Source organism: Lampris incognitus, chromosome 19 (assembly GCF_029633865.1).
Source record: "Lampris incognitus isolate fLamInc1 chromosome 19, fLamInc1.hap2, whole genome shotgun sequence".
NCBI classification, from domain to species: domain Eukaryota; kingdom Metazoa; phylum Chordata; class Actinopteri; order Lampriformes; family Lampridae; genus Lampris; species Lampris incognitus.
The window spans coordinates 23,609,002-23,629,814 of NC_079229.1; the positions used below are offsets into that span (position 1 = coordinate 23,609,002).

Genomic DNA, 20,813 nt, shown 5'->3' on the forward strand with positions numbered 1-20,813 from the left:
GTGAGTCTCTATTATGGCTTTTTTTTTTTGGAGTCTCGACACAAGTGCAGTTGCACGGTGGAAATGAAGAGCACAGTTTAAGGAGTTTCGCTTCAGCGAGAGCCACAAATTGTTCCAACTGGTCATGAGCTGGGCCTTCCTTGCCTTTGATGCTCTGAGGCTGCACGTCCTTGTCAAGAGCAGTTTCTTCAAAGGAATATCCCCATCACTCCAGCAAGCCCTCTCCACCTTTCTCAGCCACACTCCCTTGCTGACTTCAGATGACACTGTCATCAGAGTACAAGGAAATCATCCCCCGGGGTCTGTCACAGGCCGGTTTTTGCATAGTTGACATTCAGTTGTGAAACCTGTAAGTCACAGATTCAACCACCGTCTCACCCCCTATCTGAAACTCTCCACAGCGTATCCAAGATGTGTGACAAAACCACCGACACATAATCACCTCCGTCATGTGGATATATGAGGGGTAAAAAGAAAACAGGATTTTGATATAGAATATGAAATATTTTAATACTAAAAGTTGTGTTACACTGAAGGTGCTCTTTCACCAGCTTTGTTTTACAACTATTTATTGAAATCACAAGTTTTTTTTAACCATTGAATGGGTGGAAAAGAAAAAAAAATTCAAACATGACATATGATAAATGATGGAATATATACAACGTGGGGAACAGCTGTTACAAGTGTGGCTTTAACAGGCCAACATTGCTTGGTGTTTAACAAACTAGGCTCATACAGGAGGCACTTAAATCTGAGAGCCTTAAGAGCCAGGACCGAGCCACAGTACTTGGAGGGAGAGTGAGAGAGACAGAGAAAAAGCTCAGAGCTGTGAACCAACAGATGACATGAAAACATTTGAAATGGAGAAATTCTATTGTATGGGGAAACCAGTGTGTGTGTGTGTGTGTGTGTGTGTGTGTGTGTGTGCGTGTGTGTGTGTGTATATGTGTATATATATATAAAATCTTTTCCTTCAGTTCAGCCTGATACCTGGAAATTGCGGGCAAGGGGAGAGACTAGCGCCATTACATGTGGGACGATGATGCACATACAGAGCATTTACACAGGCCTGCACCACAGAAATGTGAGCACAAAGGGTGCACATTCAAAAGCATGCATAGCCCCACAATGAGCAGATTTCATTTAAAAAAAAGAAAAAGGAAAAAAAAGTGTCATTAACTCTCCAACTACGTCCAAAAACTAAACTGGCTGACTCATGAGATTTTAACAATGCGATACACATATTTACAGGAATTATAGCAGTCACTTCAATGCCAGTTAAATAAAAAAAAAAATGTCCTCAACAGCATGGCCAAGTATGGGTGGGGTGGGGGTATGAAGGGAAGAAAAAAAAACTGATATTTCAAAGATTGGCTACTATTTCAATGATCTATGTACAATAAAAGAAGATTATGTATTTGTAGACAAATCATTGAGGAAGAATTATTTTTAACATAACATTCTGAATGGAGGTCTATTTGTTGGCTGCCTCACTGCAGAGTTCCTGGCAGAGCTGGTCTGGTGGTTAAACTTTGCTCTGTGTGTGTGTGTGTGTGTGTGTGTGTATATCAGATCTTCTCCTGGATAAAGGGGTGTTGCAGAGCCTGGTTGATGCTGATGCGTTTTGCTGGGTCCAGCATCAGGGTTCCATCCAGCAGGTCTTTGAGCTGCATCACCTTCTTCCTCTGATCCTCAGGCAGTCGCTGGCCTCCCACCATGTCTGCCAGCAGGTCCTTGGTGGGGTTGATGGTGCTCATTACAGTCACCTTCTCCTGATGGGAGAACATGACCACAGGATATGAAAAACATTTAAAACAAACTGAACAACTGGAATTATTACAATCATGATTTACAATTTGTGCAACTGAAAAAAACAAAAACTTGCAATAGTGTTCCAACTATGGAGAGTTAAATATAAGGGTATTCTAAATGTGTCCCTTATTACTGGATAGATTTACAACCGAACAGGTCGAAAGTAAACTGCGGCGGGGGGGGGGGGGGGGGAGAAGAGCAACAAACCCTTTCTGTCACTTTGTCAACTTCAATGTACAGGAAGTTCAAGTTCTGATCGAAATGCTGGTCTTTGAACAGGCCTTTGCGGATCATCTGAGAAAAGAAAAACAGTCTTGCATCATCTCTAACTTCTTCAACGCTGCATGGAACAACACTTCATACAGCATCTAGAAATGGAAAAACCTAACTGGCAGAGGCTTACAAAATTCTATGATGCAATACTACCTTGTTGGGCATCTTGCCCTTCAGATCCATGGCTAGTTTGATCATATGGTTGTTAGACGAACCAGGGAAAAGGATCTTGCCAGTGTAAAGCTCATATAAAGTGCAGCCGACAGACCACATGTCGATACCATAGTCGTACGGCTTCCCTATGACTGAGACAAAAAGAAACATCTGAGTGATGAGCACTACCAAGAAATGAAATAAGTCTAATTCAACTCAATCAGATGAAACATAAATGATCATGTATGAAGAAATTGGATCATTGTACAGGCAAACTGGATATCAAATAGCATATACAATGCAGGATATACTGCAACCAACTACCGAATTCTGAAGGTTAATCACTAAAACCAAAAACAGCAGTGACAAAATAACAGAATAAAAATATGACATCTTCGTTGGCTTATTTACAGGCTAGCAAATATTTGTTGTTTACAGATGTACAATTTAGAACACTTTAAGGTTCAAAATGTGCAGTATTGGATTTCCACATCAGCACAATGATAAGGTGGATGTGCAACTATGTTTTGCTTACAATTCTCATCATCAGGTAGACGTAAGGAAAAACCTTCACTGAAATATATACTGACACTAAATCAATGGTCAAATGTGCAGACGCTTGGCAACTTGTACAAAGTTGTCTGCAATGGGTATGTGTGAATATTTAGCAATTAGCCTTGTAAAATATATAAATGCGGGTAACAAGAATACAGAGATGCTATCACACCTACAATGTGCACTGGTTGCCAGTTCCATATCCAGAAAACTTTACACATGTAACTGCAAACCTACAATTATGCATTAATAACCAAACTTACTTATTTCTGGAGCTCTATAGAACCTGCTGACCAGATAGGGGGTGATGTCGTTGTCAGCAACATGTGATGCAGAACCAAAGTCACACAGCTTAAGAATGGTCTTTGACTCATTAACCTTCGAGGGAAAAGACATTGCAAGATTAAAAAGTACAAAACTGCCCAGCCTTCACGTAACGCTATCTATTCTATACTGACTGTCAGTGTGTCCATCTCACCAGGATGTTGTCTGGCTTGATATCAGCATGGAGGATGTTGCATCTCTTGAGCAGCTTTAGGGCCAGGAAGAGCTGTTGACTGTAGGAGCGCACAGCCTTGATGTGGAGACCCACGTCTTTACCGTACTTCTTCAGCACCTCCCGCAGATTCATGCTATTAGTGAGAACACAATAGGTATTAAGCAAGAGAGATGGTTAACAAAATGCCTTAGGATGTATGATATGAAGGGTTTCATTTTAAAATACAAAGGACAAGACTATATTCATTTTTTGGTGGTGGTTGCTACATAATGGTGTAGGAATGTTAACTGATTCTCATTGATATATTGAAATAAAGCCTCTAAAGATATCCATTTTCAGTGAAGGACTACAGACAACTAATAACTTAAATAGTTAGAGCTTTACCCTTCAGGCAAACAGCTATTTGAGTAAAGAAAGTGTCACTTTTCAAAAAGACATGAGATATACTAATAAATTAGTAGTGTCCCTTCTGACAGTACCTGAGGGGCTCAAACACCAGACAGAGATGCTGCTTGTGGTAGAAGTGTCTGAAGAGACGCAGGCAGTGGAATTTATCATCAGGGTCAGCATCATTCAGCTTTTTGAGGAACTCCAGCTCCTTCAGACCAGTCTTCTGCCTATTAACCAAGAGGGTGCCATCATCAAATCACATCTAATCAAACCTATTCTTAAGAGACGTTTTAGAATCAATAAAGCTATGGAGGGCTGGTTTTAGGGACTTACATGAGCTCATTGTTTCGGATGATCTTGACTGCCACCTCCTGGCCAGCCCTGGCAGTGTCTCTTGCTCGAATCACATTGCTGAACACTCCTTGGCCTGTGTAGCCATACACGTCATAGCGCTTGTCCAGTGTCTCTCCAATGTTCACCCCTGTACAGCAACAACACGAACAAGTGAAAAAGGACAGTTTGCTACTAAAGTCTAAAAACAGATTGAGAAATTGGTCATCAATGTTCAGATAGTTTCCTTGCACATAAACACATGAACACAAACAATTACCTTTTTTTATTTCCCAAGAACATGTTATGCAAGTTTGAAGTTACAGTAGGCATTTATGTTTCACCAGCACAGTCCAAGAGCATTTCACAAGTGGTTCATTTAAAGCTTAAGTTAGTTTGGGCATGCTAACATGACAATCGACTAATACACTGCTCAAAAAAATAAAGGGAACACATAAGCAATGCAATGTAGCTCCAAGTCAATCACACTTTTGAGATATCAACCTGTCCAGTTAGGAAGCAACACTGATTTGTGAATCAATTTCACCTGTTGGTAAATTGTCTAATTTCCACCAGGTGGAAATTAGACAATTTGCAAGACAACCTCTATAAAAGGAATGGATTTGTAGGTGGTGGCCACAGACCATTTGCCTGTCCTCCTCTTTTCTGGCCGATCTTTGGTTAGTTTTTCATTTTGCTAGTGCCCTCACCACTAGAGGTGGCATGAGGCGGTATCTGCAACCTACAGAAGTTGCTCAGGTAGTGCAGCTCATCCAGGATGGCACATCAATGCGTGCTGTGGCAAGAAGATTTGATGTGTCTCCCAGCACAGTGTCCAGAGCATGGAGGAGGTACCAGGAGACAGGCCAGTACACCAGGAGATGTGGAGGGGGCCGCAGGAGGACAACAACCCCGCAGCAGGACCGCTATCTGGTCCTTTGTGCAAGGAGGAACAGGAGGAGCACTGCCGGAGCCCTACAAAACGACCTTCAACAGGCCACTAATGTGCAGGTTTCTGCTCAAACAGTGAGAAACAGAATGCATGAGGATGGTATGAGGGCCCGACGTCCACAATTGGGGCCTGTGCTCGCAGCCCAACACCGTGCAGCCCGATTGACCTTTGCCAGAGAACATCTTGGTTGGCAGATTCGCCATTGGCGCCCTGTGCTCTTCACAGATGAGAGCAGGTTCACACTGAACACATGTGACAGACGTGAGAGAGTCTGGAGACGCTGTGGAGAACGTTCTGCTGCCTGCAACATCCTCCAGCATGACCGGTTTGGCGGTGGGTCAGTGATGGTCTGGGGAGGCATATCCTTGGAGGGCCGCACAGACCTCTACGTGCTAGCCAGAGGTACCATGACTGCCATTAGGTACCGGGATGAGATCCTCAGACCCATTGTCAGACCATATGCTGGTGCAGTGGGCCCTGGGTTCCTGCTCATGCATGACAATGCTCGTCCTCATGTGGCCAGAGTGTGTCAGCAGTTCCTGTATGTCGAGGGCATTGATGCTATGGACTGGCCTGCACGTTCCCCAGACCTGAATCCAATCGAGCACCTCTGGGACATCATGTCTCGTACCATCCGCCAACGCGATGTCGCACCACAGACTGTCCAGGAGTTGACCGATGCCCTGATCCAGGTCTGGGAGGAGATCCCTCAGGAGACCATCCGTCGTCTCATCAGGAGCATGCCCAGACGTTGTAGGGAGTGCGTACAGGCACGTGGAGGCCACACACACTACTGAGCCTCATTTTGAATCATCTTGAAGAATTTCCACAGAAGTTGGATCAGCCTATGTTCTCATTTTCCACTTTGATTTTGAGTATGTTTCTGAATCCAGACCAGGCTAATGATTTTGATTTCCATTGATCATTCTTAGGTTATTTTGCTCTACACACATTCCTCTGTCTAATAAATAAAGATTTTCAGCTGAAATATTTCATTCATCGAGGTCTACATTGTGTTTTTAGGTGTTCCCTTTATTTTCTTGAGCAGTGTACATTCAGACCTTGTCAATAGGTTGTTTTGATATGTCTACCCCCCCCCCCCAAAAAAAACAAAAAAAAAAAAACAACAACACCCAAACTGAAATAATTTGTTTGGAGTGAGAACATGATCCAACCCCACAAAAGTTGAGGTAAGCAAATACAACTTGTTTTCTTCACAGTGCTGAAGAAAAGTATGTCATAGCCTACTGACACATGGTTAGTGTTTGAATGTCAGTAGTATATCATAGCATATCACCGCAGGCATTCATCATTGTCTGCATTCTCCTGTGGAGTTGCCTGGAGGCAGAGGGCCCTCGTCTTCGAATCAAGTGAAGCAAGACAATGTCTGAGAGACGTGGTTTTGTACCATCTTCAAATTGAGCATTCTGGCCAGATACCACAGGTTGGTGTATGTACCAAAGTAAATGCAGTGATCCACAAATGCAGTAAGGCTCCATGCTTGTTAACCGAGGAACAAAGGCCGTTCCTGTATCTGTCTTTATGCATGCTCAGTAATCCAGGTAAGAAAATCAAATAAGGTTGAAGGTTAAGCAATTAAGACACGGTGTTTGGAAAATACGTCTCAACTTTTCCGACACTCCCGCCACATAAGGAATCAGTACTGGTTTACGCTTAGGCAGCTGTTGTCCTTCTCTCTTCGATCGGCTGGTGCACTGTTTGGGCGTCTTCCTGACTTTGACAAACGCCCAGTTAGGATAACCACACTTAACCAATGCCTGTTTAATGTGGGATTTCTCCCCTTCCCCAGCCACTGTGTCGGTGGAGACGTTGTCAGCTCGGCTGGTACAGCGTCCTGATGACTCCTAGTTTGTGCTCCAGCGGATGATGAGAGTCAAACATTAAGTACTGATCAGTATGTGTTGGTTTACAGTAAACATCAACAATCAAATGTCCTCCATCACCAATTGCAATTTCAGTCTAAGAATGCTAACCTGTCATTTTTCATATTCTCCCTGGTGAACTTGATGTGCTTGTCCACAGAGTTAATGTGGTCGGTGAAATGCAGTACATCCTGAGATTTAACATTTAAAAAAAACCAGAAAACAGATACATGGGGTGGCCGGGTAGCGTAGTGGTCTATTCTGTTGGCTACCAACATGGGGATCCCAGTTCGAATCCCGAGTTGCCTCTGGCTTGGTCGGGTGTCCCTACAGACACAATTGGCCGTGTCTGCGGGTGGGAAGCTGGTTGTGGGTATGTCTCCTGGTCGCTGCACTAGTGCCTCCTCTGGTCGGTCAGGGCGCCTGTGGGAGGGGAAACTGGGGGGAAAAGCGTGATCCTCCCACACGCTACGTCCCCCTGGCGAAACTCTTCACTGTCAGGTGAAAAGAGGTGGCTGGTGACTCCACATGTATCGCAGGAAATGTGTGGTAGTCTACAGCCCTCCCCAGATCGGCAGAGGGGGTGGAGCAGCGACCACGACGGCTCGGAAGAGTGGGGTAATTGGCCAAGTACAATTGGGGAGAAAAAAAAAATTCAAAGAAAAAAGATACATAAAATATATGTTTATATGTGTATAAACATAGATGTTATTTAATGTGTCCTGTCTTGTTTGCATGTGATTTTGATGTGATTTGTTTTAATGTATCCGAGATTAAATTTTAACCCAGGTCTCATCTCATCATCAGCCACTTCTCCGGAGTCAGCTCACGGTGGCAAGAAGCTAAGTAGGGCACTCCAGACTTCCCTCTTCCCAGCAACGCCCTCCAGCTACTCCTGGGGGATCCCAAAGTGTTCCCAGGCCAGACTGGACATGTAGTCCCTCCAGCGAGTTCTGGGTCTACCCCGGGGTTTCCTTCCAGTTGGACGTGCCCGGAAAACCTCCAAAGGAAGGTGCCCAGGAGGCATTGTAATCAGATGCCCAAACCACCTCAACCCGCTCCTTTTGATGCGAACCCAGGTGTTGTCCACAAATCTGAACCAATGGCTAGGTGGTGTCCCTGGATAGGACATCAGAGCCCTCTTTTCCACTTCCTCCATATACAAGTTGGCCACTATAGGTGAGACTGGGGAACCCATAGCACACCCATGCCTCTGCCTATAGTACTGCCCTCTGTATGTGAGGCAGGAGCAGACAGACTTGGTTAAGGGTTTTAGCCATTTTATTATTAATTTATTTGATTATTTATAGGTTTTATTGATTTATTATTTGCTAAGGGTTCTTTTGCCAAGGGTGGGGTCATTTTGTAATTTCATACAGAATTTCATACAATTGTAATTTCATACAAGCTGAGGCACGTATTTTCCAAACACTATGTCTCAGTTGCTTTCAAACCCCAAAACACGCTGCGCCACAAGTTGGTCCACCACAAGGATTGGGTCTCCTGACACAAACAGAGCAATATAGTGTACATGGTTAAGTGCCAGGAGGATTGCCATGGAATATACTGGGGAAACTAAACAGATGCTGGCCAAGAGAATGGCACAACACAGGACAGCTAACACATCAGGCCAGGACTCCACAGTCTACATCCATCTACAGGCCAGTGGCCACTCTTACAAGGATCAGGATGTGCACATCCTTGATAGAGAGGAACGCTGGTTTGAACTGGGAGTCAAAGAGGCAATCTATGTTAAGAGGGAACGACCATCCCTGAACCGGGGGGGGGGGGGGGGCGCAGCGGCTAAGCGTACATCTGCCGCCATCTTACAATGCTGTGATTGCAAACATTCCGAAATCCTCTGTGAATAGTACACATGGCCCTTGAAACTAGTTAATGGTCGCACCCATATTTGCATATGAAACTGGTTGTTGGTTTCGGTTGATATGCAGCTGTATTGTTTATGATGGGTGGGGATACCTGCAGTCAGTTCAGATTGAAGATGTCAATTAGTTGAGTGATGAAACGTATCAGTCAATAAATGTTGTATCCAGATGAACTAATTCAAACTTCTTTGACCTTACTTGTATCAATTTCCTGACTAATGACGAGGACTAACTGTTACTGCACAGCTGTTTTTGACAAATTGTGGTTTGCTTGAAGTTCTGCCATGTGGAATCATAACCAAACTAATGTAACCAAGTAAATACCATCCCTAGATTGAGAAGAAAGGGAACGGGCTGTAGCTTTAAAAATGCCCTATGGGCTTGCCTGAATCTTGGCCTCACGCTCGTCTAGTGAGACTATAAGGTTAGCAATGTGAGCACTCACTGTAGTAACCCTCAGCATCAGTCCAGTTGTCTCGAAGATTGGGGTTCTCTTTGAAGTCCTTCCCAACACCCGCCGCTCTCATCCTTGCACTCTGTAGAAATGTCACAAGAACAAGAATTGTGGCTCAACCAAATAGAACTATAGACAGTCTGTAAGACTGGAGCAACCGCTGGAAGCCTACTTCGATGACCACATTCTGCTGACAATCAAAATGGTCTATGCAATGTGTCCTACCCTTATCATTTATGGTGGGACATCAAAATATCAGCTAGGGATGGTAAGACTTAGCCACTTCAAGTAAGTACTAAAAAAAATTAATATCAGTGCTTTTTGTGGTGCAAGACAAGGTGCATTAACAAAGAGCAAATGGAGGGGGGAAACAATTAATGTGCAATAAACTCATCCTTGACTGCAGTTAATCATACAGTGAGTATTTAAAGCTGATAAATCATTATTTTATCCATCTGAACCATGGAGTCAGGTTACAGAATACTAACTGGCAACTTTATTATGGTTGGACACACTACGGTCTTTCAATACTGGCATTGAAATGTTTTGACTGGGTTGCACGAACACTGGTGGAGTGGCAAACACATACATTTTGGAAACAATTTCAGCTGGAACAAAGACTGAAATGTGATGCCGATGTAACGATGTTTCTGTTGGACAAACAACCAATATTAATATAGAACAGTGTTTCAATCTAGTTTGATGAGGTTTGTAATACCATACATTACACTGCCTGTGTTAGCTTTGGTCCAAGCATCCCATTTTCACAAACATGCGAACTGCTTACTGCTGAGCTGATCTGCACACAGGCAATAATGGCTGCTACACCTTATCTGTACTGTGAGAAAATCAGTTGCAACAGGTCTATTTCTCACCAACTCCTACATCAAACTATATCGGAACACTGCTCTATTGTAGTACTGTCTGTCCAGCAGAACAACCACATCGTCAACACATTTCAAATGGATAAAATAAAGACTTATTAATGGAGAAAAGTGACAGACTGCAGCTTCAAATACTCTAAAACCCCATTCACACATGCCGCTTAACATGTAAAACCTTTCCTAAATTTTACGTGTTGGGTGTAAGTGTCAATGCGAGCCAGAGTCAATATTTCGTAAAAGTATCATAATTCGATGACAAAACCTAGTAATATTTACGACACATTAACAAATGACAATAGTGTCACGATCATGAATGACTAGACTCACTAGCCCTCGACTGGTTAGTGCAGTCGCCCCTGGTGCGGGTGACCTCGGTGTGCGTCCTGTCTGCAGCAATTCCTGGCTGTGGCAATTCCCAGCTCCTCCCTGAATTCGCTACATTGGTGTCAGAAGTGGGATGGTGAGGCCATCGGAAGCACGTGCCCCCAGAGGCGTGAGGGAGCTGATATGCTGAAGTGCGGGACGCACTTTCCAAAGGAGGGGGGAAGTGTAATGACCACAGATGACTACACTCGCTAGCCCTTGGCTAAAGGGTCTGAGCCTTTAGTCAACTGGTTAGCACAGCTGCGGCAGCTCCCGGCGGCCCCCCGAATTCACTACAATAGTGTTGACAAAAGCCATTTAATTACCATATTAAGATGATTTTACAGGAGTGAGTGAACCATTCACAATGAATATATCTATGACTTGTTCACATGAGGGATTTGTATGAAGTGAGAGATTTGTAAACCAGTAAAATAAGAGAATATTTAAAAATGTCTGGAAAATGGAACAGACCGACTTAGAAATGAGAGGTGCTTTCATAAATAACAGTGTTACAGATGCTGTAGTTGATGACATAAGACCTTCCTCATGATCAGGGAATGAGACTGAGGCACTATCATGTCATGTATGAACTACAGCTATCTGTAAATTTTACATATGCTGTATTCATGAATGGGGAAAAATCTCTCCAAAAGTGTTACGAAATGTATGTTTGAAAGTAGCATAAAATTATGTATTTGAATAGTCAATGGGGAAAAAATTATGATTCATAAACAGATTTTTGTTGAATATAATCTGGGATCAAAATACGCTATTTACTTCTGAATGATTTTCATTAAAGTAACAGACCATCAGACCCCGCATTTTAATGTCAAGAAGGGATACAGTAAGTCAAGATGAAATATAAAAAGCTGAAAAGTTGATAGTGGTGAAAATAAACTATAAAACAGATAATTCTGTAATTAAAACATAAAATAAATAAATCTGTTATTTGAAAAAAGGCCCCCAGGCTTCACTATTTGAGTGTCCTTTCAATAGAGGATAACTGATTTGAATTCAAAATAGTTCTGGGGATAAAGATGATAGTTACTTCCACCACTTACATCAAAGTCTGCCGCAAACATGTCATCTGACTCAGTAAACATGTCAGGGGCTGAGGGCTTCTTTGGATTGGCTCCTATAAGAAAGAGGAGAAACGGTACCATCAGTCTCTAGTTATTACCACTTTGTAAAACAGAAAATATGGAACGTGTTTGTTTCACATACTCTGCAGAGATCAAAACATGCTTCAGGTGGCAGAGTGACACGCAGGCTTTGGATTACAAGCCAGCAACTGAATGAACACATGACAGAAAAACACAAAATCAAAAAGCCTGCCCTTTTGGTCACCACACAACTCTGTATCCGTCACACAAATTAAACCAAGCCCAATGAAAGACAGTAGCTGCTAACCTTAGAGAGGACAGGGATTTTTCGTTTCCATATTAAGTGCCCTACACCAAATAGAGAGTGGGCTCCTGGAGTATGAAACGACAAACTTTCAGACCAGTCTACTCATTTCCCTCCCTATAGCTTCCTGTTGGCATGTTCCCATGCGCATTACAGACTTATTTGTGGAGGCCTATCACTCCACACAAATATTTCTCCTTAACAAATAGAAAATATTAAAACATAATATAAATATAATTTTGATGACAAGACACATTTGGGATGCCACCTGCAAAAACTCAACTGCACTCTTAGAGCTGGTGAGAAGACATTAGTACTTATCCACCTAGATAGGATAAGTGTGGTTCATTCAGTTTGCCTTGTATGCCAACAAACAGAATCCAGACCAGGACATTACCGTCTTTCTCTTGGGCGATGAGGTTGTGCTTTGCTTTGATATTGGCCTCAAAGGTGTTGAGGTTCTCGCGCTCATATTCCTTGACATCTGCAGCCACTCGTTCCAGGATGTCATCAGGCGAGGGTGACCGGCTGCGTGTGCTGCTCTGCGGGCTGCTGGGCTCAGATGCCATGTTGGTATCCTCATTCCCCACCTTGTATTTCTGCATTTATGAGGGAGTAATATTGACATAGAAAACATAAGGAGTGGGTTAAGTAGTGTATTTGTTGTTGTTTTGGCAATAAGAACAGTAGGATTTTAGTGAATAAGAAATTTATTTTTTTAAAGATGCACAGGATATGATGAAATAATCCTCTGTCATAATCTAGGGTAAGCACTCATTCAAAAGCCTAATCAAACAAAAAGCTACTGCATAAACTAATTTCTTAACACAATGTATAAATTAAGGACATCAGGCTACACTGTGTTCAATCAAGTTAACCATGTCATAGCCAACATTCGTAACTAAAATCCAAAAATTAGTTCGGACAGTGTTGAGTGTGTGAATGCAGGCAGGTCACTGAGTTTATGAAGCAGACACCTTTCCTCACCAATGTTTCACTGAGTTTGGCCCACAACACCACAAAAGACCACACAGTGCACCCCAGCAAAAAAAAAAAAAAAAGGCAGATTGAATTTGTGAGCGAGTAAATCAACCTGGACAATGGCCATGCGCTGCTGACGGCGCTGCTCAATGAGAGCCTCTTCATCCACCTCCTCACCATCAAAGTCATCTAACCTGCAAATGCAAGCACGTGCACACGCACGCACGCGCACGCACGCACGCACGCACGCATGCACACACACACACACACACACACACACACACACAAAGAGCCTTTTGGAAACTTCTTAAGACCTCAAGTGCCTTGAATATTTACATCTCATTTTTCAAAGGTCTGACAAACAAATGTGTGATGTAGGTGGTCATATCACAGCAAAGCAGACCCATTATTTTGACCGTTCTCATTTAGATCTGCATGTGAAGGTGCACAATGAATAAGCCCTGTGAGGGCAAAAGAAACCAGCAGCCTTTTTACTTACATTTCTCCTTCTGAAGACTCTTGGTCAACTTTCATCCCTTCTGACAGGCTGCCCTTGAACTTGTCCTCATCTCTGCTGCGCCTCCTTCTTCTTTCCCTTTCCCGCGAGGTTGAGCGTCGGTACTGTCTGGGTCTACCATATCTATCCCTTTCCCCAGACCTTTTGGAGATACCAGTTCTTTTTTAACCACTAAAACACCAGAGTGTAATGCCTGAAAAGCTAGCTAGCTTTTAAACAATCACAAAGATGCTAATAGAACTATGACTTAGCTCAACAATCACAAAGATGCTAATAGAACCTTTCAGCGCTGCAATAAGAAATAGTGACTTTTTACGATTCATAATGCTGAAAGAAACAAAAAAAAAAAACTCAGGGTAGCACACAAGGTAGCAAAAAATTAAGAGAGTCATCTTAGTCAAGCAGAGCTACAAATGTTACCTACTAATGTTACTATCAAGCACCACCATAAAATGTAACTAAACAATTTCTGGTGTTCTACATGTCAACCAAACAAAAAATATTCACAGTTTATGTTCACTTTACCATGACCTGAAAAGGGTTATTACTAAATTAATTGTCCTTTACGATTTTTAGCTGAGTGTCAAGTAAAAATCACACTGTCAAGTAGTAGAGGTAATACATGAGTGGCATTTGTTTCATAGTCACTTTACATAAACATATCAGTCAATTTCACACATTTTACTGCCAACTACAAAATATGAAGTTATTAGTTGTTCCATCCAACTTTTGAATAAATTTTAAGAGAATGACTGAATGTAGCAAAATAAATCAGGTAAATTAAAGGTTAATTTGGGTATTTTAAACGTGGGCCCTATGTTCCCATAATTTTGTGCCTAAAATGACTAAAAGGGACATTTTTTGGAACTGGTCCAGTATTGAGCGAGAATGCTTTAGTTGGCAGCCGCGAAACAGGCTACAATGTAATCCGCCAGGCCAAGTGCACCCGTCAAAGTACATCCACTAAAAGTGCTCAGATTGTTGTGTTATAGAAAGGTTCCCTAGAGATAGACCTTTTGCTTTACATTTAGCTTCTTCTGGTTGTAATATCCCTTTTCCTGCTGTTATTATCTGCGTGCGGGGGCATGGATGTTTACAAAAGTCACGCCGAATGTTATCAGAGCTGACCATTCATTCAAATGCATTTTAGACACCAACATTCGCCGTCCTTGAGTGTATGGACCAGGTGTTTTTTTTTATTTTCTATTTATTTCAGTGAAGTGCAGATTACATATTGTGAATTTTGGAATGTTTATTTGCAACCGATATCAGGATGCGCGTTTGTCCACTGTTGATCCTTCTCTTGGCCCTTTCAGACAATGTGATTTGAGCTGCGTTTGCTGCTGGGTTCATCACACATCTGACAAGGTATTCAGGGAAGTTGTGGCGAACATTGCAAAATAGGCAGAGTTTTCAGAAGTTCTAGTGGGACTTCTCAAACTTCTACCAGAACAAGTTCATCATTTTGTCCCTACATAAGCGTAAACTTGTGTTGTACATTTCAGGGAATTCTGACACACAGTATTATCTTTTCCTCCATTTTGCCTTCTGTGCCTGGCTGGGTGCCTCATTTCTATTGGCTCCGCGCTTTACTCTCGATGCAGCAAAAAGCCATCATGGCGCGGCGCAAGCCATTGGAAATAATGGGTTTCAGAGCGCAGTGGTGCCGTTGTTGCACCGTGTCTGCCTGTTGTGCACCGGGCGCGCACACAAGTTTTCAGCTCTCACGGTAGGTTGGCCACATATTTACACAATACTCTTAAACAGAAACAATTCACTTTTTTTATTATTATTTTTATTTCCTATGCAGATGTACTTCCCTACAGCATCACCCCAATCATTCTAGAATGATTAATTATTTCCAAATAGAGCTATTCAAGTCATCTGGTGAAAATTCCTTATTTTTTCCATATCGCAGGAAAAAAAAAATACCGTAATTTGAGTTTTTTCCAATATCATGCAGCCCTAAATAAATGTGAATTTTAATTCGGTTTTAAAGAAAGCCCGGTGATTGTGATTATAGAGTTGGATGAGATGCAATATGAGCAAAGCTCCTCACATATACAAAATGGAACTATAAGTTTTCTAGCAACAACATGATCAGAGGCAGGAAAAATTCTATGCATTTACAAGAAACAATAGTAGTTGAAAAAATAACAAGACAGAGTAGGGACAGCAAAAACCTCTCCTTTCAGTTGTCTAAAGACTGTCTCTGCATTCAGCATAACCTAGAGATAGCTCAATGAGCGGCTTTTACCTGTGTCTCAGTGGAGACCTGCTCCGCCTGCGGGGAGATGAGCGGGAGCGTCGTCGTGGTGATGGAGACCTTCGTCTTAGAGGTGAGCGACTCATCCTGCGGCGAGAGGATGACCTTGGACTGGTGTCCCTTGACCTGTCCCTGCCTAATCCCATGTCTGTTCGCAGGCGTTTTCTGTAGAAAGGTTAGCAGAGTGGAGATAAACAGGCTGAATTTGTCATAGTAAAATGCACTTCCCAGTCTTATCTTGAGCACTATTTCTATATATTGAGCGTTCATCTAGATAACAGAGTATCTGAATAATTTATAACCATGCCCTATTTTCCTACACACCAGATAAATAAAACTAATGCTCACAACTCTGCAAATGACAATGTCACACATCAAATCTAATTACTCTGTTAGTAAATAATTAGCCACAACATTTACCTAGTCACAGTGGTTTAGCTGAACACAAGAAACACAGCAACACCTGCAAAAGCTGACCTAAATTTTGATCTCTGTACTTCTCAGACAACTGCCAACTTATTTATCGCCTCCTTTCAATTACAAGTAGACCTTATGCCCTTACACATTCTAGCAGACACCTGATATAAATGTTAAAAGTTCTGCCATGTAAAAAGCAACTCTAACCACAAACCTGAGCGGTGACTCCTGCCTGTCAGCATCCCTCCTCCTGTCTTCTGGTGAGCGGCTGCGGCCCCTCCTAGGAGAAGACCTTGTTCTGGAGGGAGAGTGGCTCTGCTTTGAAGCCCTGTCTGAGGCACTGGCCGAGGGCTGGCGGGTATCTTTGTGGCGGGGTGAAACACTCCGTCTCCTAGGGGGGCTGTGAATCCCTCGTCTATGAGGGGAGCGGTTCTCTTTACCAGATGAAGCGTCCTTGGATGGGGATTTAGCTGGTCGTTTGTCTCGCTCAGCATCTAAGCGACTGGGCCTTTCCCGTCCAGGTGATCTGGACCGGCGGTTTGCTCTTTCCTTATCTGGTCTGACATCAGGCTGTGGTGATGAACGTTTGTCAGTGCGGATACTTCTCTGCTCGCCTCTCTTGATGGAGGGGGAGTTGGACTTTCTGGTTCTCTCTTTGGACCTATCAGTACTGCCTGAACGCTTTCTGTCTGGTGACTTGCTCCTGCCACGGCCTTTGTCCTTGACAGCTGCATCTTTGCTGCTTTTGGTCGTCTTCTCCTGCTTAGACTCCTTGGATGGTCTATCCCTAGACTTACTCCGACTGTGACGCCTGGAGCTGGATTTACTGGCCTCTGTTGAGTCCCGTCTAGATTTGCCACTTCTTCCAGCCCGGGGAGACTCAGGTTTACCTGTGCTGCCCTTTTGGCGCTGCTCTCCATTTCTGACCCTCGCATCTCCATCCTCTTCTGACCCAGAATTATAACCCTGAAGGATCAGGCCCATTCCCGATTGCACCTTGCCCTCCATCAACTGGCTGTCCAGTTCAGCTTTGATCATGGCCCGCTGCTTCTCCAAATCCTCTAGCAAGGCCCGATCATCCAAACTGGGGTTTCCAGGGGAGGGAGACGATTCAGTCTTTCTGTGGCTAGAGGAGCCAAAGACAGCAGCGTTGGAGGGAGAAGAGCCCTCCTTGCGCTTGCGTTTCCTGTGTTTGTGTCGATGCTTGCGCTTGCGGTCTTTGTCCTCCTCAGAGGCATGCTTATGTTTTTTGTGCTTACTCCGATGCTTGTGTTTCTTCCTCTTATGTTTGCTGCCACTGCTGTGATGTTTGGACCCTTCTTCTATCTTCTCGCCATTTGTTTCTGCCTCCTCCTAGTGGAAGAAGCAGCAGTTTCAAAGCCAATACAGATATCAGATGACATGAACTTTGACATCAGTTTTGATCATTATTCTTTCAGCTCTACCTTTCAAAAAAGATACAATCTCTCTCAGAGCACAAATTTTTTTAATATTAGTCTGCTTGCCAAATTGTCAATGGACCAATTACTTTACTTTTGTGCATCATTCTTCAGTAGCTTTATAAAAAATATTAAAAGGCGCAATCTGTAATTTATATGACCACATAAAATCGAGGCATATTTATATATATAATGGAAGAGTTCAGCATTTTGCGTCTTTCTCAACCAATCATAACTAAAAATATGGGCCTGCGTAACTTCAATTTTTACAAACATTACCAATGGAAACAAACATTTCACGGCATTTCAAAACATTAGAAACTCAGATGTTGTTGTTATTGAAAGACCTGTCAATCAGTTTGGGAGTGATAGGGGTTCCAATCCTGTGTTTAGTAATTTGGTAGCGGGGATATCCTTTTATTTAATTTGAATTGGGGATTGTACCTTTAAACAAATTTTTAAATTAATTAAGTTGGCATATTTGGTCAACCTAAAACCCTGGCCTCATGAACACCTTGTTTTTTTTTAAGGAGTTGTTCCTTACCCAATGCAAGGGCCTAAGGCCAGGACATTGTATTGCTGTAAAGCCCCTTGAGGCAAATTTGTAATTTGTGATACTGGGCTATACAAATAAAACTGACTTGACTTGACCTTCAAACATTTTATCTTCAAACCTTTATGTAAAACTGTTTGGACAGTGTTGTCAATCACGTAATTCTTTAAATCTGAAAATGACTGTAGCTGCCTGATGACAGTTATGTCATTAATGTTGTTGTCCCTTTTATAAATGTATTTCCACTTAGCATTTTTTTGATTGCCTATTCTTGAGTACAAACACATAAGTTCAGGGGTGGGCAACATGATCCAGAACGAGCCGGTGTGGGTGCAGGTCTTTGCTCCAACCAAGCAGTTACACACCTGATTCTATTAGTCAACCAATAGTCTTTGCTAAGGACATTGATTTTGAAGACTCAGGTGTGTAACTGCTTAGTTAGAACAAAGACCTGCACCCACACCGGTCCTTTCTGGATCATGTTGCCAATCCCTGTATGAATATGAAGATGCATTTTATGTCAATTTTGCAAGGATGGTACCTTATGATCATAATCACTCCGAAATTCCAATTTTATCTAGACACCATTAATAAACGTGGAAAGGTAAACCATAACATTATCGTATTTAGTTAATATTATACCCACCCTTACCTCTTCTTCCTCTTCCTCAGACATATCGCCACTTTCCTCATTTCCACTTCTCTCGCGGCTTTCCAAATCTCGCTTCCTGTGCATAAGAGGATAATATAATAACTCATCAACAGCAGTCACTTTTCTCTTCTAGATAACCACTGGTAGATGCACAACGCTAACAACAAAACAAGGATGACAAACTTTACACCTGCACCCCGTAAAATAAGAGATTGGAATGACTATACTGCAAAGAGACTTACATGTAGGAAGTTAAACAGAGAGCAGCTAGTGTGATACAAATTGAGGCTAGGAATAAATGGTTGATTTTAGTGGCTAACAGCCTACAACGAGGCAACACTGGGCAACTGTTACTCGGCTAGCTGTGTTGCTAGCTCACTCTAAATTGACCGCCAAGGCGATTAGCTAGGACTTACTCATATTAGTTAGCGAACTTCAGCGAGCTAGCTTAAACCGTTTACTTGCTAGCTTAATTGCGCTAACCCCAAAACGTTACCACAGCTGTTTGATGCATGGCAAGGCTGCGTGGTAACATGTGATGTGAACCAAACATGTGACGTGAAAAACACGTAACTATCGCCTATACACACATCTGTGCACTAACCCATCGTCCTGATGGAAAAGTGTTTGCCAGCTAGCATTGGCTAAGCTAGTTTGCCCGAGGAACGTTAGGTAACCTGGCTAGCTAGCCCCGGCAACAACATGAAGCGTGCTAAGAGGTTAGCCTCCGCGATGCTAATTCACAAACGCGCTCTCGATTATACTCGAGTTTGTACAGAGAACAACAATATGTACAAAAAACTACAATAGAAGGTCAAATATGCTTTACACGTGTTCGTTGCCATTATTCATTCTTCTTGACGCGATATCCATCTCAACGTCGGCCATTTTCCGAAACTGGGGGGGGGGGTGGTCTTCTACTGTTACTTTTTGGAGTGTGCAACACAACGGGGTTATACGGCAAGCCCGCCCTCTACAGCACTGGCAGCGCAGTTTCGCTACAGTTTGGCCCTGAAGTCTATTCTTCTGTCCACCAGGGGTCCATGTTTCACTGAGGGAGAAGGTGAGCGTTTACTGCCTGCCGAAAGGTTTTTAAAACGTTGCGAACGTGTTAGCTCAAACAGGAGCACCAACACCTACACGTCATCAGAGGACACCGTGTCAGCCAGCTCCACTGACAACTAATAGGAGGAATATTGACGTTGAGGGCACCATAGAAACATGCACTATTCTCTCCTGTATGAAATATTCCTTTGCTTATAAGATAACTTTGTTGAGCCCCCCCCCCCATTCTCAAATTGGCTCAAAACTCTCGACACAAAGGCGTGCGTGACCCTCGTGCCGTTCAGCAATGGGTAGTAGGTACGTAACAGCCTATGACCACAGAACCAACTTGTGAAAGCAAAGTGCAAGGGAGAGAAACGCAATAAAATCTAAATGAATGTAAAAGACTACTTAAATCCTGAATCACTAATCAACGGTAAGCACGTCTGTACTCTTAAGGTGTTACGCTGTTTCCCGAATAGGAATGTGAAATCAACAGAATGTGGGCAGTGAATAGGCAAAATGCAATGCATAAACTCATTTCATGGATATCAATAGGCAGGTCTAGTTCCTTTAGATGACAGCGTAAATAAAGATCACAGCAGTTATGCGGAGGAGAACTGCATATGGACAAACTCGCGAGAAATCAGAAAATCAAGAGCAAATGTAGCATTCAGTCATATAGCTAAGGCTGCCTTATCATGTGAAACATACCCAATCATATGTTTCGAGTGTCACAATTTTCTTTATCAAAAGATGGGATTGAACTCGTGCAATCTTGCAAGACGAGATTGAGAGACAATTCTCCCCAGCATTTCGTCTACCCTCTCGTTGCACACACTAATTGTGTTCACTGAGGAGGGCGTATCCCCCCTGTAGTGCATGAGAGGCCCCCCCCCCGACATCCTCATGATCCACAGCTGTCAGCACGCCCCCCTCTCCCCTAGTTATTTGCCTGCAGTTTACTTCTTCTTTCTAGCACGCTACAGGCACACAAACACATCTGCCACACCAAGCTCCTCTCTTTTTCTCAAAAGACCTGTGGGGCGACTTCACACTAATTATGCAGACATTTGGGAATGTTGAAATATTTACAAAAG

At 42.9% G+C, this 20,813-nt stretch overlaps 1 protein-coding gene across 2 annotated transcripts; it reads right to left on the minus strand.

Moving 5' to 3' along the window:
• Positions 1 to 334: 334 nt before the first annotated feature.
• On the minus strand, positions 335 to 19,566 carry prpf4bb (pre-mRNA processing factor 4Bb). Of its 2 annotated transcripts, none has more exons than XM_056299469.1 (16): positions 19,499 to 19,566; positions 18,664 to 18,745; positions 16,240 to 17,378; positions 15,600 to 15,773; positions 13,325 to 13,483; positions 12,938 to 13,019; positions 12,242 to 12,443; positions 11,499 to 11,572; positions 9,179 to 9,269; positions 4,016 to 4,163; positions 3,772 to 3,909; positions 3,272 to 3,425; positions 3,057 to 3,171; positions 2,239 to 2,390; positions 2,020 to 2,106; positions 335 to 1,772 (listed from the first exon to the last, which is right to left on the minus strand). In XM_056299469.1, the coding sequence occupies exons 1-16, from the start codon at positions 19,555 to 19,557 to the stop codon at positions 1,569 to 1,571; spliced, it is 3,060 nt and encodes a 1,019-aa protein (XP_056155444.1). In that variant the 5' UTR covers positions 19,558 to 19,566; the 3' UTR covers positions 335 to 1,568. The 2 variants fall into 2 exon arrangements, with proteins under 2 accessions (XP_056155444.1, XP_056155443.1); XM_056299468.1 differs by having other exon boundaries at positions 18,670 to 18,745; positions 19,499 to 19,557.
• Positions 19,567 to 20,813: the final 1,247 nt, after the last annotated feature.

What these genes read in the sequence shown, in the direction of transcription:
- prpf4bb (XM_056299469.1), bottom strand. Translation starts at nt 19,557, where the DNA reads ATGGCCGACGTTGAGATGGATATCGCGTCAAGAAGAATGAATAATGGC. An exon ending in TGTTTGCGGCAGACTTTGAT is followed by an intron (nt 9,270 to 11,498) that starts GTAAGTGGTGGA and finishes ACATTTCTACAG; the next exon opens with AGTGCAAGGATGAGAGCGGC. An exon ending in AGGGCAAGATGCCCAACAAG is followed by an intron (nt 2,107 to 2,238) that starts GTAGTATTGCAT and finishes TTCTTTTCTCAG; the next exon opens with ATGATCCGCAAAGGCCTGTT.